We start from the raw sequence: 17302 nt of genomic DNA, 5'->3' as shown, positions 1-17302 counted from the left end.
TTGAGCAGGGGGACCTTGCAGGCGCTGCAAGATTTCAGTCCATTACGGCGTAGTGTTACCAATGGTGTTCTCAAGGCAGTTTGGACCACAGTCACCAAGATCGTCAACAAGCTCCTCCCGTGTAGTTTTGGGCTGATACCGTCACCTTTCTCATGATCATCCTCACCCCATGGGGTAAGTTCTTGCATGGAGCACCAGACTGAGGGGGTTTGGTCACTTTATATTCCTTCCGTTTCTGAATAATCACACCAGCAGTTGTCATCTTCTCACCAAGCTTCTTGCTGAAGGTCTTGTCCCTGACACCCTTTGACAGCTCTTTGGTCTCGCTCATAATATGTCCTGTGTTTTTTTTTTTTCTGGATTTTTGGTTGATATTCTGTCTCTCTCCATTAAAATGAAGCTACCATAAAAATTAGGGACTATTCATTTCTTTGTAAGTGAGCAAACTTACACATTCAGCAGGGGATCAAATACTTCTTTCCCCCCCACTGTAAATTGTATTTTATATAATTTAGTTAATTCCTGGAATCGGTAAGTCACAACCAACTTCTGTTCAAAGTCTCCCAAGTTTGTCCCGTGTCTTTTAATTTGCAGGATGTTTTAAAACGAACGAACGTGTTTCGTCAAACGTGCAGGACAAGTTTCAAATTAAACGTTTAAATTGTTTTCAGTGATTATTTTGCGTTTTGCTGTTTTAAAACTAATCTTCATTCATTATTTTGAATTTTCCAAAAGTGAAATTTATTTTTTGTCCGTTGTTCAGAGAATGCACAGCATTGGGAAGCCAATATATCAGTCATGCCAAGTAAATATAAAACTCGGAAGTGCGCATATGTGTTGGGTTTGTGCGGGGATGAGGGAGTCGGGGCTGAATTTAAAAAACAAAATCTGGGCTTTCAATTCCAGCCCGGGTTTCTGGTTGTTTTATTTTAAAATGTCAGGAAATCAAAATGGCTGCTGCAGACGGTTATAGCGTTCGGTATGTGCATCATACACGATACGTCACATACTGATTCTGAACTCGTTTGGAGTCTGTAGGAGAAGGGTCTAGCTGTAGCTTTCAGGTCAAAAAACGCCCTTTGACTCAGAAAACCCTCCTACAACCCTAATCTTAACCATGGTGTAACGGGGCCGTAATGTTAATCATAGTCTAATATGATGGGTGTTACATGATGTTGGGGAATTACATGACTGACCTCATAGATACTGCGGTCTGCAATTACACTCTGTTGGTCCGAAGAGCATTGGCGGTAAGATCAGCGCTGGAGTTGCGGCCACCTGATTGGCTGTCAGCAGCTTCTGTGACGTCTGGCACGCCTTCCTTCTCTTAGGTGTCTCTTTCACTTGACCCGCCCTCTCGCAAACTTTGCCACCAGATTGGCAAGAAATTCCGGTCACTCGATTGGCTGACTGGCGCACCTTCCTTCATGTAAATCTAGTGATACCGACTGACACGTCGTTCAGAATGGAACAGAAGATATTCCAAAATGCTCAAGAGTACAAAGATTTCTAACGAAATGGGAACAAACTATGAAGATGTGTAAGTAATTATTTATTTGCAACACTACGTAGTACCTATCCATTAAAATAATATAAAACTGCTTTATTGAGTTTTATATTATCTATTTTTGCGTGTAGGATTTTTTAAAATTTATTTTTTGGTAAACCCGCTGGCACCAATTGACGGGCGGATAAAATGCACTTTGCCTCTAGCGACATTATTTCACGTCTGTCGATTCGTCCTGCATTGTCGCCTGTCTAAACTGAGTTATCTGAGTGGTTCAGTCTGGAGGGGGGGATAGCGGAGTTCAGCATCTGCACATATGGGGGTTGAAATTGTTCCCGAAAAACGGAAAGAAGTTCAGGAGGCAAACCATTGGTGATTTTTCCTCCGCTCAAAAACTCTTAGAACCTCCATAGAAAGCAGACTATTATTGTACACCGAGAGGCAACCTGAGCAGCCGTACTGTTTGTTTTAACTGATTTGTATCTTTATGTGTATACATTATGGAATTGGTCATTTGTGATTTTATTAGTCCTGTGAACTTGTATGCTTTGAGCCTACACACAATAAACAGTGGTATACAAGAATAGATTGAATTTCAATTAATAATGACTTTAAATAGTGGAATTCTAGAGTTTAAATGTACTGTATACTTTTATTTTTATGTAACAGTCTTTGATAAATTTACAAAAACAATTAACGTTCACAACAGCAAATGTTGCTCAAAATTGCACGTACAGTAGATCAATGCTACAGAAAAACTGAAATTAACAGGGCGATTTGAGTAACATGCAACATACTAAGAAATGACAAGATTGCACATTAATTTAAGGAAAATGATTCGCGTATATACAAGGGAGGTGCCCCATAACAAAATGGGCAAACAAAACTTTGTCTTCCTGTAGTGGGATAACCGGAACAATTCTACAGATAAGCTGAGAGAATGTAGTTTTGTAATTCTCAGGAAACAAAAAACACCTTTGACATTTTGAAATAAAAAGACAGGATTCGCCACGTTTTCTAAACTAGGACATTTTTAAAGCTAGATGTTTGAGCTCAGCAGAAGCATTTTAAACACTGCAGTAAAATAACTTGTGGTAAATAGGACGTGACGGAAACACTGGAATGACCCTACAGAGCAGCCGAAGCCACCGAAGGCGCGCGTTCATTGGAGCGCCAGGCTATAAAATGAGTAAAGCAGACCTTTAACCCAAGAAAAGTGTTTCTGAGAACAGAAACCAAAGCTGGCAAAAATAAATTAACGCAAGGCTCAAATCCAAAAAATGCAGCCTTGGAGCCAATTGGCCCAGATTGGGTGTGAGAGGAAGCAACCAACAGACCCTGTCGGCTTCCTTTCATTCGTTTTCCTAGCTGATTGATGCCATGGCAGGAAGCTGCACTTGCAGAGCCGTTCACTCGCCATGCCCTCCGACCTGGTTGACTGATCTGTGCCTTATCTTCTGTGTCCAATATCTTCTGAGATCCGTTTTGAGATTTCACAGTCACCCTGAATCATCGGGTCAGCAGGTCACGTCGCTCCAGGACTAGACACAGTTGTGGCTCTCATGGCTTATTTTTCATTTTTTTTCTTTGCTCAATGGCTGTTTTCCTTTCGCTGCTACCTTAATGCCAAGGCTTCATCAGCTGAGGTTGTTTCGGCTCCCCTGGGCCTTTTCTGAATGACCCGCACGGCAGCTTTCTTGTGGTCTACTCTGCAGTCTCCAGAGGTCAAAGATTCCATTAAAGCGGCTCCATTTTTTATCGTTTACGTTCTTTCATATCGGAATGCGTTATTTTGGTTTTAGCAGAGGGAGCCTGGCAGCGGCTGACTACTTAGCAGGCGCAGGACTTGGTGGGCTCTTCCACTGGCACCGGCTGAGTGTCGTTGAGCTCCTGAGCCCGAGCAGCTCCACACTTGACTCCATCCCAGTCTTTGCGAAGGTGCAGCTCTCCGCTCTGCAAGGCCTGGTAGATGGCGCTACTGAGCTGTTGAAAGGCTTCCACCACATTGCTGTTGGTCTTGGCTGACGTTTCGATGTACGGCAGGCCCAGAGAAGCGGCGAGCTTTTCACCTTCCTCACGGGTCACCGTTCTCTCCTCCTCCAAATCACTTTTGTGACCCACAAGCATGAGGATGACCTTGTGGGGCTGGACGTGGGCAGATACCTCCTTGTGCCACTCTCGCACACTCTCGAAGGAGCTTCGGTTGCTGATGTCAAAGACTATGAGCCCGCCGGCTGAGTTCCGGTAATACGAGCGCGTCACCGATCTGTAACAAAGCAGAGAGGAGAAAGCCGAGAGTGAGGTTAGCAGCAATGGCCAGGGGCAAAGAACGAGAATGTAAAACTGCACTTTGTTAAACACGGAGAATTACATCTACGAGAATTCACATTATGGGGGCCGTTAGCTGCACAGACCACCAGTAAAGGCAGACTGCTTCCTGTGGGTGGGCTTGGGTATTAATAAGATTATGGGGACCAAAGTTAGAGATAGCACTATAGCTTTGTTATGATGCAGTGGCCCTTGCTAATTTTCGTGAGTTCATAAATGTTTTAGAGTTGAGTACTTTTTACATTCACTTTCATTTTTGTGTTTTTTTAATCATACACTTCCTTATTGAAAAGAGGTTGTTAAGACACCCTCCCCTTATAATGCGTAGCCAGTGCAAGTTTCTATGCTGTGGTGTGGTGGGCTGGTAACATCACTTCAAGAGAGGCCCACCAAATCAACGGGATAATTAAAAGGGCAGGCTCAGCTGTGGGGCACACTATGGACCTCCAGGAGATCGTAGCAAAGGAGGAAATTCAAACAAAACTCAGTGCCATTATGAACAACGCTGCACATCCTCTCTGTGTCACACTAACACTGAGGACTTTCAGCCAAAGAATCATTCAGTAGGAGTGGGTCAAGAAACACAACTTTCTGATCTATCTATCTATCTATCTATCTATCTATCTATCTATCTATCTATCTATCTATCTATCTATCTATCTATCTATCTATCTGTCTGTCTGTCTGTCTGTCTGTCTGTCTGTCTGTCTGTCATATAGTGCCTTTCATTTCTATCTAATTTCAAGAAACACGACTGTTTCTGATCTATCTATCTATCTCTATCTATCTATCATATAGTGCCTTTCATTTCTATCTATCTATCATATAGTGCCTTTCATTTCTATCTATCTGTCTATCTATCTATCTATCCATCCATCCATCCATTTTCCAACCCGCTGAATCCGAACACAGGGTCACGGGGGTCTGCTGGAGCCAATCCCAGTCAACACAGGGCACAAGGCAGGAACCAATCCCGGGCAGGGTGCCAACCCACCGCAGGGCACACACACAAACACACCCACACACCAAGCACACACTAGGGACAATTTAGAATCGCCAATCCACCTAACCTGCATGTCTTTGGACTGTGGGAGGAAACCCACACAGACACAGGGAGAACATGCTATCTATCTATCTATCTATCTATCTATCTATCTATCTATCTATCTATCTATCTATCTATCTATCTATCTATCTATCTATCTATCTATCTATCATATAGTGCCTTTCATTTCTATCTATCTATCTATTTATCTATCTATCTATCATATAGTGCCTTTCATTTCTATCTATCTATCTATCTATCTATTTATCTATCTATCTATCATATAGTGCCTTTCATTTCTATCTATCTATCTATTTATCTATCTATCAATCATATAGGGCCTTTCATTTCTATCTATCTATCTATCTATTTATCTATTTATCTATCATATAGTGCCTTTCATTTCTATCTATCTATCAATCTATCTATCTATCTATCATATAGTGCCTTTCATTTCTATCTATCTATCTATCTATCTATCTATCTATCTATCTATCTATCAATCATATAGTGCCTTTCATTTCTATCTATCTATCTATCTATCTATCTATCTATCTATCTATCTATCTATCTATCTATCTATCTATCATATAGTGCCTTTCATTTCTATCTATCTATCATATAGTGCCTTTCATTTCTATCTATCTATCTATTTATCTATCTATCTATCATATAGTGCCTTTCATTTCTATCTATCTATTTATCTATCATATAGTGCCTTTCATTTCTATCTATCTATCTATTTATCTATCTATCATATAGTGCCTTTCATTTCTATCTATCTATCAATCTATCTATCATATAGTGCCTTTCATTTCTATCTATCTATCTATCTATCTATCTATCTATCTATCTATCTATCTATCTATCATATAGTGCCTTTCATTTCTATCTATCTATCTATCTATCTATCTATCTATCTATCTATCTATCTATCTATCTATCTATCTATCTATCTATCTATCTATCATATAGTGCCTTTCATTTCTATCTATCTATCTATTTATCTATCTATCTATCATATAGTGCCTTTCATTTCTGTCTATCTATCTATCAATCTATCTATCTATCTATCATATAGTGCCTTTCATTTCTATCTATCTATCTATCAATCTATCTATCATATAGTGCCTTTCATTTCTATCTATCTATCTATCTATCTATCTATCTATCTATCTATCTATCTATCTATCTATCATATAGTGCCTTTCATTTCTATCTATCTATCTATCTATCTATCTATCTATCTATCTATCTATCTATCTATCTATCTATCTATCATATAGTGCCTTTCATTTCTATCTATCTATCTATCATATAGTGCCTTTCTATCTATCTATCTATCTATCTATCTATCTATCTATCTATCTATCTATCTATCTATCTATCTATCTATCTATCATATAGTGCCTTTCATTTCTATCTATCTATCTATCTATCTATCTATCTATCTATCTATCTATCTATCTATCTATCTATCATATAGTGCCTTTCATTTCTATCTATCTATCTATCTATCTATCTATCTATCTATCTATCTATCTATTTATCTATCTATCTATCATATAGTGCCTTTCATTTCTATCTATCTATCTATTTATCTATCTATCAATCATATAGGGCCTTTCATTTCTATCTATCTATCTATCTATTTATCTATTTATCTATCATATAGTGCCTTTCATTTCTATCTATCTATCAATCTATCTATCTATCTATCATATAGTGCCTTTCATTTCTATCTATCTATCTATCTATCTATCTATCTATCTATCTATCTATCTATCTATCTATCAATCATATAGTGCCTTTCATTTCTATCTATCTATCTATCTATCTATCTATCTATCTATCTATCTATCATATAGTGCCTTTCATTTCTATCTATCTATCTATTTATCTATCTATCTATCATATAGTGCCTTTCATTTCTATCTATCTATTTATCTATCATATAGTGCCTTTCATTTCTATCTATCTATCTATTTATCTATCTATCATATAGTGCCTTTCATTTCTATCTATCTATCAATCTATCTATCATATAGTGCCTTTCATTTCTATCTATCTATCTATCTATCTATCTATCTATCTATCTATCTATCTATCTATCTATCTATCTATCTATCATATAGTGCCTTTCATTTCTATCTATCTATCTATCTATCTATCTATCTATCTATCTATCTATCTATCTATCTATCTATCTATCTATCATATAGTGCCTTTCATTTCTATCTATCTATCTATTTATCTATCTATCTATCTATCATATAGTGCCTTTCATTTCTGTCTATCTATCTATCAATCTATCTATCTATCTATCTATCTATCATATAGTGCCTTTCATTTCTATCTATCTATCTATCAATCTATCTATCATATAGTGCCTTTCATTTCTATCTATCTATCTATCTATCTATCTATCTATCTATCTATCTATCTATCTATCTATCTATCTATCTATCATATAGTGCCTTTCATTTCTATCTATCTATCTATCTATCTATCTATCTATCTATCTATCTATCTATCTATCTATCTATCTATCATATAGTGCCTTTCATTTCTATCTATCTATCTATCTATCATATAGTGCCTTTCATTTCTATCTATCTATCTATCTATCTATCTATCTATCTATCTATCTATCTATCTATCTATCTATCTATCTATCTATCTATCTATCTATCTATCTATCTATCTATCATATAGTTCCTTTCATTTCTATCTATCTATCATATAGTGCCTTTCATTTCTATCTATCTATCTATCTATCTATCTATCTATCTATCTATCTATCTATCTATCTATCTATCATATAGTGCCTTTTATTTCTATCTGTCTATCTATCTATCTTTTTTGTGGGCAAAGGGAAACCGTTTGTCATCTGTTTGCATCATGCGCACGATTGGGAGTTTTCTTCAAGTTTTTAACTGATTTGTGTAAAAAACTAAGATCAGATTTTAATTTTGTGATGTTTATTTATGGTGCCGCTTATAATAAGAACAACAGGCACAGGACACAATTGATGAACTTTTTGTTGGGTGAAGCAAAACTAGCAATTTTAAAAAGTAGGAAAAACAAACAGTGTGGGAAAGGAAGTGTGGACATCCACTTACTGTTTAGGCTGAATATTCATTCAAGGATCACACTGGAGTTTACTTACTATAAACTAATGCACAAAATGGACATTGTGGTGTACAAATGGGGTACTGTGTGCTATAGAGGAGGGAGAACTGAAAATCAACTTATAACTCACTGCTGGTAAATTGTAAATATTGAAGTTATTTGTAGCAAGTGATTCTGTGTGAACAACCCTGGGAATTGGGGCTGACTGGGCTTTAGTTTTATCTTTTATGAACTTAAATGAAAAGGACACTGGGGGGGAGATGAGGAAAATATACAATATTATATGATAACTGTGTGTGGGGTTACACGGGGTTAATAGGGATTGAATATTTTTTTACTGTTTATTTCTTTGTATTGGTTATTTACAATACGGTTTGTTGTATGTGTACTTTTAATATATTGATGTTTGTCCTTGTTCTTTTTTTTGGTTCAATAAAGTACTTTTAAAATTAAAAAAAAAAAAAAATTATATCTATCTATCTATCTATCTATCTATCTATCTATCTATCTATCTATCTATCTATCTATCATATAGTGCCTTTCATTTCTATCTATCTATCTATCTATCTATCTATCTATCTATCTATCATATAGTGCCTTTCATTTCTATCTGTCTATCTATCTATCTATCTATCTATCTATCTATCTATCTATCTATCTATCTATCATATAGTGCCTTTCATTTCTATCTATCTATCATATAGTGCCTTTCATTTCTATCTATCTATCTATCATATAGTGCCTTTCATTTCTATCTGTCTATCTATCTATCTATCTATCTATCTATCATATAGTGCCTTTCATTTCTATCTATCTATCATATAGTGCCTTTCATTTCTATCTATCTATCTATTATATAGTGCCTTTCATTTCTATCTATCATATAGTGCCTTTCATTTCTCTATCTATCTATCTATCTATCTATCTATCTATCTATCTATCTATCTATCTATCTATCATATAGTGCCTTTCATTTCTATCTATCTATCTATCTATCTATCTATCTATCTATCTATCTATCTATCTATCTATCTATCTATCTATCTATCTATCATATAGTGCCTTTCATTTCTATCTATCTATCTATTATATAGTGCCTTTCATTTCTATCTATCTATCATATAGTGCCTTTCATTTCTATCTATCTATCTATTATATAGTGCCTTTCATTTCTATCTATCATATAGTGCCTTTCATTTCTATCTATCTATCTATCTATCTATCTATCTATCTATCTATCTATCTATCTATCTATCTATCTATCTATCTATCTATCATATAGTGCCTTTCATTTCTTATCTGTCATGTCTTCTGGTATAAAGTGGCACCTGTTGGATCCTGCACTATTAAAAAACTCTTAGTATCAGTTTGAATCCCAGAGTTCCCGTCAGTGTTTCGTTTTGTTTTAATATCGACTTCATTTCCTTTATTTTCCTCAACTTTCTTCTTGCCCCCGTGAATTTCTATTTGCATTGTTGTGACTTCTTGGTCTTAAACGTTTACATTTCACTCCTTGCTTTTATCTTCTGATTGTTGTGGTGTCATTTTCTAACCCTCTTAATCCAAACCAGGGTCTTGGGACAATGATGTGGTTTTTTTTTGGGGGGGGGGGGGGGGGGGGGGGGGGGTCTGCCAGATAGAATAAGGTGTCGACGCAGGAGAAAACCCTGGACAAGGTGCCAGTCCATCATAATTCAAAAACACGCACACACACACACACACCAAACACACACCTGAGCCAGTTTGCCCAGCCTGCATATCCTTGGGCGGTGGGAAGGCAGCAGTGCCCGGAGGAAGCCCACCGAGAGAACATGCAGCGAGGACCCGGGATGTGAATCCTGCTCTCCTGCTCACCACCGTGCCGCCGTTGGGCTCTCTCATGGCGCGGCCCTTAAAAGATTCCCTGACCCGAGTCGTCTCGCACCTTGAGCCCGTCGCTGAGCTCTGACTCTTTACAGCTTCATTCATAAAGACGCGGCTTCAGAAAATCAATAAGACGTACGCGCCTCCTGTAGTGCGCTGCGCTGTTGTTGCTTTAGACTGAGAATGGCTTTGATTCATAAAACGACTGAAACACAGTGAAGTGGACGGACTGCCATCTTTTACTTTGTATTTTTATGTGTGTTTATGTTTGGAGGATGTCAGATGTGTGATTTTTATTTATTTATTTTCTTTTTTGCTCTTTCCCTTTTTTATCTAAATGAGTGAGATTTAATTTTAAAATGGCTGAATATCACGATAATGTTTTGCTTTGTACCTTTCTTCCTTCTTTAAGCACCACGGAGATGCGGTATTACCGATCCGTACTCAATAGAACGTGTTTGGATTATCGATTGGACGTGTTTGTGAGTTTTTAGACTTTTTTCATTCACCTTTGGGCCCGGGTGTCCATTACTCCCATTGTAAGTTACACAAACAGACAGGGAATTTTTAAAATGTATAAAAAACGCCTCACTTCACTGCAGGTTTTCGCTCCAAAGAGTTTCTGGATCAGTGACTTGATTTACTTGGAGCTGCTCTCGTGGTTTAGTTAGCTGACGTTAGCTGCTTGTCTGACTTTGCATTTAGTGGAGAAGAAATTAAGAAATATTTGTACTTTTTGGCACAGCCGGACTCTTTTGTCATTTTATTGTGTTGCGTGGAGTTTGCTCTCATAGTCATAGACGAGCAGAGGAGAAACGAAAAGGACTGCACTCGAGCAGCTGCGTCGGTGGACTTGTTAGCAAGTAACGAGAATGTTAAGCAAGAGCTGAATATTAAGAATAAAAAAGAATGAATTCGTACATATTTAACATGAACTAGAAAATCAAAGCTTCCTTGATTAAGATAGGAGTCCAAACCTGCTGCCATCGGGGCCCACAGGACTGGACTCTGCAGCCCACAAAAGTAGCCATTCGCGTCAGGCACATCATGTCTGAGGGACTACGACGGACCCCCGACCACCCAGCCTGTTTCTATGGAGACAACATGACAAGCGTGTCACGAGCTGCACCTCCGACAAGGCTGCGGTCCAGCTGGTTTTGGCCCTGGAGGCCGACCACCGCTGCATTGTCTGCACTTTGTAGATCGTCACGCTAAACCTGTCGTGGGCGACCTCTGGTAACGGCGCACAGTCTGCTGCATTTGTATTCTTATTTGTATCTTCTTGGACTGTCATTCGGACATCCATCCATCTTCCAAAACCGCGTATCCAGGGCATGGTCGAGGAGAAGCTGGAGCCTATTGTAGCAACCACAGAGCGTAAGGCAGGACGAGGTGCAGAAGACCACCGGCTCACAGCCTTAAGCATCCATCAGGGGCTTTGGGTCAACTGTGACTCACCATAGCTCTACAGTTCGTGAACGTTTGAAACGCTCAAATGTCGCTTTGGAACAAATAACGTTTATCTATCTATCTATCTATCTATCTATCTATCTATCTATCTATCTATCTATCTATCTATCTATCTATCTATCTATCATATAGTGCCTTTCCCTCCTATCTGTCTATCTATTACAGTATATAGTGCCTTTCCTTTTCTATCTATCTATCATATAGTGCCTTTCATTTTCTATCTATGAATTATATAGTGCCTTTCATTTTCTATCTATCTATCTATTACAGTATATAGTGCCTTTCCTTTTCTATCTATTACAGTATATAGTGCCTTTCCTTTTCTATCTATCTATCATATAGTGCCTTTCATTTTCTATCTATGAATTATATAGTGCCTTTCATTTTCTATCTATCTATCTATTACAGTATATAGTGCCTTTCCTTTTCTATCTATTACAGTATATAGTGCCTTTCCTTTTCTATCTATCTATCTATCATATAGTGCCTTTCATTTTCTATCTATCTATCTATCTATCTATCTATCTATCTATCTATCTATCTATCTATCATATAGTGCCTTTCCCTCCTATCTATCTATCTATCTATCTATCTATCTATCTATCTATCTATCTATTACAGTATATAGTGCCTTTCCTTTCCTTTTCTATCTATCTATCATATAGTGCCTTTCATTTTCTATCTATGAATTATATAGTGCCTTTCATTTTCTATCTATCTATCTATCTATTACAGTATATAGTGCCTTTCCTTTTCTATCTATTACAGTATATAGTGCCTTTCCTTTTCTATCTATCTATCTATCATATAGTGCCTTTCATTTTCTATCTATCTTTCTATCATATATTGCCTTTCCCTCCTATCTATCTATATATTACAGTATATAGTGCCTTTCCTTTTCTATCTATCATATAGTGCCTTTCATTTTCTATCTATGTATTATATAGTGCCTTTCATTTTCTATCTATCTATCTATTACAGTATATAGTGCCTTTCTATCTATCTATCTATCTATCTATCTATCTATCTATCTATCTATCTATCTATCTATCTATCTATCTATCATATAGTGCCTTTCCTTTTCTATCTATCTAATAATGACTCGTGTCCCACTTTGGTACAATGACATTCTGGTCAGCCTGCATTAAGAACAAGTAAAGTGTCAGTCAAGTGTCGTATTTCAGTTGGGGTCTCCTCCCTTGGCTGGACTTCAAATTCCTTTCTCGTGTCTTTATTTTTATCCGTTTTTGATTCTTGTGTATCTTGTATATTTTTTCTAAACAATTCTTTGAATTTGTGTACAGGGTATTGTTTGCTACTAGATTGCCAATTTCCGGCAACTCCTGCTATGCCTTTTGTATCTTCGGAGGTTCTTTGTTAAGTTAAATGAATTTTAATTAAAATATTTTCTTTTTTATTTCTAAAGATTCTGTGTTTGCCCCTACTAGTCCCAAAAGCGCTTACAGGTAGCCATCGACTTACGCCCCCCCCCCCCACGTTGGGCTCGACACACCGGTACGTGTATTCCGAGCTGAGCGCATGTTTTGTATTGCAGTGTGTAATAAACCCCTCAGCCATATTGTTTGTTTTATATCCTTTTTTGTCATCATTATTAGTGCACTGTGGAGAGTTTCTATCATTTTTTGCAAACTGTTTTTTGTTTTATTAATTAATTTGTCTCATTATCACTGTTGCTCGCACGGGTGCCGAACTTTTAACTAGTGATGTGCGACGAACGCTCGAACGAGCTCTTTTGTACTTGTCTCGGTCTCTGGACGGACGGACCGACGTCCTGCTTCAATGACACCAAAGAGCGAGTCCTTTCGAGGCCGGCACAGTGCGGGTTGTGTTTTACAACGCATCCTACCCCCATCCGGAGCTGTCATCATAAATTCCCATAAATGGCTTCGGGAAACAGGCGACCAGTACGGTGATGACGACAAGTAGCCAATGACACCGAGGTATTTATTTGAACGTATTGTGCTAAGGAACCCTAAGCTGCTCACAACATGCAGGCGCGCTAGCAGGATCCCAGCCGGTGCCTCAGAGTGTCTGGTAGGGCCCGCTGCTGTCCGTAGCAGTAAGCGACTCCTGGACCAATCAAAACCCAGGACTCGCTAGTGCCCACCCTCTCAGCTTTGACGGGTACAAGTGACAGTTTTCATTAAAAGCGGTGCCACTGAAATAAACACATGAAGAAATGATTACATTTACATTTACAACATTTAGCAGACGCTCTTATCCAGAGCGACTTACAACAGTGCTTAGTAGTCTACGACTGTTCTTCAGTCTTTAAGGCTAAGATTAAATAATACATAATGAAGTCAGCATCAGAAACATTTCATTACTTATGTTCGCGTATCATTTTCACTTTTCGCAATATTTTCATTTATTTGCGTATTTATTTAATTGTGCCTGGTGAATCGTCAGCAGACATCCTTTTTTTTGTATTTTGCGTCACCTTTTCTTGTTCTCCGTCTCTTTTTTTTGCCTGTGTGTCACTCCTTATGAGTCACGTCACTCCCATTCCTGCCCCTAGGTGGCGTATCCACACCTTCACCGCAGTGTGATGTCCGCCTCAGGTGTTGTGTCCATGCGGCTAAGGCGCCGGCCTGCTGCCCATGACGCTGTTAGTTAGCCTGCCAGGGTACGAGCCACACAAACAGAAAAGTCAATGACGTCATTCCTGTTGACCTTTAAAGACCCCCCAAAAAAGCGTCTTTATATTGGAGGCCTGAAACGCGAGGTGATGGACCCTCTAATCCCCTCCTTCCCCCTCCACTCACCTGAACCTCTCCTGGCCGGCCGTGTCCCAGAACTGCAGCTTGACTTTGACCCCCGGCTCCACCTCAAAGAACTGCACGTAGAAGTCGACCCCCACCGTCTGATTGATGAAGCTGATGAAGACGTCCTCAGTGTAGCGCTTCAACAGGGACGACTTGCCAACTGTGGAATCTCCGAGCATGATAATCCTGAACTGATAGTGCCAGAGTGACTCCATAACTCACGGTGGGCTATGCCCGAGTCATTCAGGTGCAGCTCCTTTGGGGTTCCTCTCAAAAAGTGAAAAAGAAAAAGGAATCGAAAGGAGCAATCTGTGCCCGGGCTGTGCCTCGGTCTCCTGGCAGCCACACACTGGAGAGCTCTGCTTTGTGTCGGAGGTCTGTGAGCGTGGGGTGGGACTCGGCGTGTCGACACAAAGGTATGCGGCCTCGTAGAAGACAGGAACTGCTTGGAGCCGCTGGGCGTGCCATGATGAGAGGGAGAGAAAATCAAACTTCTCCTTCCTGGCCTCGGAGCTTCTGTTTGTTTAAACGGACATGCTGATGTGAGCACAAGAGAAAGGAGAAGAGGCGCAGGAGACCAGAGAAATCAAAGCGTGAGAACTGGCAGGTCCTCGTCACATTCCATTAGGGGGCTGCGGCTCGGCCCTTTCATGTGCCGAGGGGTTCAGTTTTAGGTCCCAGGTCTCCAGTTGCGGCTGTCGTGTGCGTCTCTCGGCTCCTTTGCTTGTATCTGTCTGTTTGTAGCTTCCTGCTGTGGAATAAAAACAGTCCCTTGGGATTAAAGTTCATCCAAATCAATGTAATGACAAAGTGTGGGGCTGAGCAGTAGGGGAGCAAAAAGAAAGTAAGAAAGAGAAAAAGAAAGAAAGAAAGAAAAGAGAGAAAAAGAAAGAAAAGAAAGAAAGAAAGAAAGAGAGAAAAAGAAAGAGAGAAAGAAAAGAAAGAAAGAAAGAGAAAAAGAAAGAAAAGAGAGAGAGAAAGAAAGAAAGAAAGAGAAAAAGAAAGAAAGAAAGAAAGAAAGAGAAAAAGAGAAAGAAAAGAAAGAGAAAAAGAAAGAAAGAAAAGAAAGAGGAAAAGAAAGAAAGAAAGAAAGAAAGAAAGAAAGAAAGAAAGAAAGAAAGAAAAAAAGAAAGAAAGAAAGAAAGAGAAAAAGAAAGAAAGAAAGAAAGAAAAAGAGAAAGAAAAGAAAGAAAGAGAAAAAGAAAGAAAGAAAGAAAAGAAAGAAAAAGAAAGAGGAAAAGAAAGAAAAAGAAAGAAAGAAAAGAAAAAGAAAGAGAAAAGGAAAGAAAGAAAAGAAAGAGAAAAAGAAAGAAAGAAAGAAAGAGAAAAAGAAAGAAAAGAAAGAAAGAAAGAGAAAAAGAAAGAAAAGAAAGAAAGAAAAAGAAAGAAAAGAAAGAAAGAGAAAAAGAAAGAAAAGAAAGAAAGAAAAAGAAAGAAAAGAAAGAAAGAGAAAAAGAAAGAAAGAAAGAAAAGAAAGAAAAAGAAAGGAAAAGAAAGAAAGAAAGAAAGAAAGAGAAAGAAAAGAAAAAGAAAGAGAAAAAGAAAGAAAGAAAGAAAGAAAGAGAAAAAGAAAGAAAGAAAGAAAAATAAAGAAAAGAAAGAGAAAAAGAAAGAAAGAAAGAAAGAAAGAGAAAAAGAAAGAAAAGAAAGAGAAAAAGAAAGAAAAGAAAGAAAAGAAAGAAAGAGAAAAAGAAAGAAAGAGAAAAAGAAAGAAAAGAAACAAAGAGAAAAAGAAAGAAAGAAAAAGAAAGAAAAGAAAGAAAGAGAAAAAGAAAGAAAGAAAAAGAAAGAGGAAAAGAAAGAAAGAAAGAGAAAGAAAGAAAGAAAGGCCGACTGCCTGCTTGGAGTGGCTGGAGTCCCAGTAGCCGTCAGTCTTGTGTTAATTGCTCTTAGCTGCCGTTTTCATCAAACCACAAATGCTCTCCACGTCACGGCCTCAAAGCACACAGTCCTGGGTGCAGATCTCAGCCCAGTCCCCCATCTGTGTGCAGTTTCTCGGCTTTCCCTGCAAGTCCCCCTTTTTCTTTGGCTACTCCACTTTTCCATCTCACGTCCTGCTTTGTCTTACATTAACTGGAGACGCCAATGCATGAACGTGGGCATGCGGGTGGGGGGGTGGAGTGGTGCCCTTTCCAGGGGTGGTACCCACCTTATGCCTGGAGCTGCCAGCTTCTTGGGACCCTGAATTGCACAAAAGGTTTTAAAGAAAAGATGTGTATGAACCTGCAAAAAACGCGACTCAGTCAGGGTCCCAAAATGAGTCACATTGCCACATGACACAAGCCCACTGCATTCTAACACTAGGGGCTTATAACCAGGGGCATCGCTAGCATTAACGTCTATCTGGAGCTTAACACCCCTCTGTTAATGCAGTTAGTGACCAACTGGAAGGGTGAAATCCCCTGTGCAGTTTTGCATCGTTGATGATGGGGGGGGGTCGCCACCCGTGGAGGTTTAGACAAACCGTCCATACATATCAGGTAGCACAACGGGGTGGGGGTGGGGTGGGGGCCTGGGCTGTTGAAGGTAATGAGACATGGGGTGTCTCAGAAGAATAGGGTCTGGGCATCTGAGACCAAGGGCTAAAGCCCCAGAAGCCCACTCCCAATGACACCACTGGTTAGTGTGCCAGTCTAAATCAGCATGTTAGACAAGAAAGAAGAGAGCTATGATTTTCTTGTTTCCCAAAGTAGCTTGCAAATGTCACGTGCCCAGTACAGCTATACTTGTAGAGCGCTGTATGTTTAAGACACTCAACTTGAGACCACTCTGTGACCAAATGACTGGCATTAAACTGGAGGTCTCTTTATAGCGTAATGCAACTGGCCACAAGGGGGCGATACCTCCATGATTAGAGCAACATTTACTTGATGGAGTCAAAGGGCATGGGAGGCTGTGGACTGAAAAAGGTAACTCTTTCTTTCTTTCTTTCTTTCTTTCTTTCTTTCTTTCTTTCTTTCTTTCTTTCTTTCTTTCTCTGATGCTCATACCAGTTAAAGACAGGGGTCTGCAGCAGTTACTCACCTCTGGAGACTGTAAAGCCAAAGCAGACGTGTTTGTGACTCCCTTCAGATTATCGCTGCACCTCTGCATGTGTGGTAAGGGATTGCAATGAATGCCTTTTTCCGTTCAGTGTCCTCTCTGGCCCCGCCAGGTGAATTGGCGCTTTGG

At 38.9% G+C, this 17302-nt stretch overlaps 1 protein-coding gene across 1 annotated transcript; it reads right to left on the bottom strand.

The window, feature by feature from the left end:
- Positions 1-3104: 3104 nt before the first annotated feature.
- LOC114664369 (ras-related protein Rab-39B-like) lies at positions 3105-14809 on the bottom strand. The gene is made up of 2 exons (XM_051936358.1): positions 14132-14809; positions 3105-3773 (listed from the first exon to the last, which is right to left on the bottom strand). The coding sequence occupies exons 1-2, from the start codon at positions 14344-14346 to the stop codon at positions 3338-3340; spliced, it is 651 nt and encodes a 216-aa protein (XP_051792318.1). The 5' UTR covers positions 14347-14809; the 3' UTR covers positions 3105-3337.
- Between the last annotated feature and the right edge of the window lie 2493 nt (positions 14810-17302).

The sequence above is a fragment of the Erpetoichthys calabaricus genome, chromosome 14, assembly GCF_900747795.2.
Source record: "Erpetoichthys calabaricus chromosome 14, fErpCal1.3, whole genome shotgun sequence".
Taxonomy (NCBI): domain Eukaryota; kingdom Metazoa; phylum Chordata; class Cladistia; order Polypteriformes; family Polypteridae; genus Erpetoichthys; species Erpetoichthys calabaricus.
Note: the sequence above shows the minus strand (reverse complement) of the source record. Positions and strands in the feature narration are given on the sequence as shown.

What these genes read in the sequence shown, in the direction of transcription:
- LOC114664369 (XM_051936358.1), bottom strand. Translation starts at nt 14,346, where the DNA reads ATGGAGTCACTCTGGCACTATCAGTTCAGGATTATCATGCTCGGAGAT. An exon ending in GCCGGCCAGGAGAGGTTCAG is followed by an intron (nt 3,774 to 14,131) that starts GTGAGTGGAGGG and finishes GCTTTGTTACAG; the next exon opens with ATCGGTGACGCGCTCGTATT.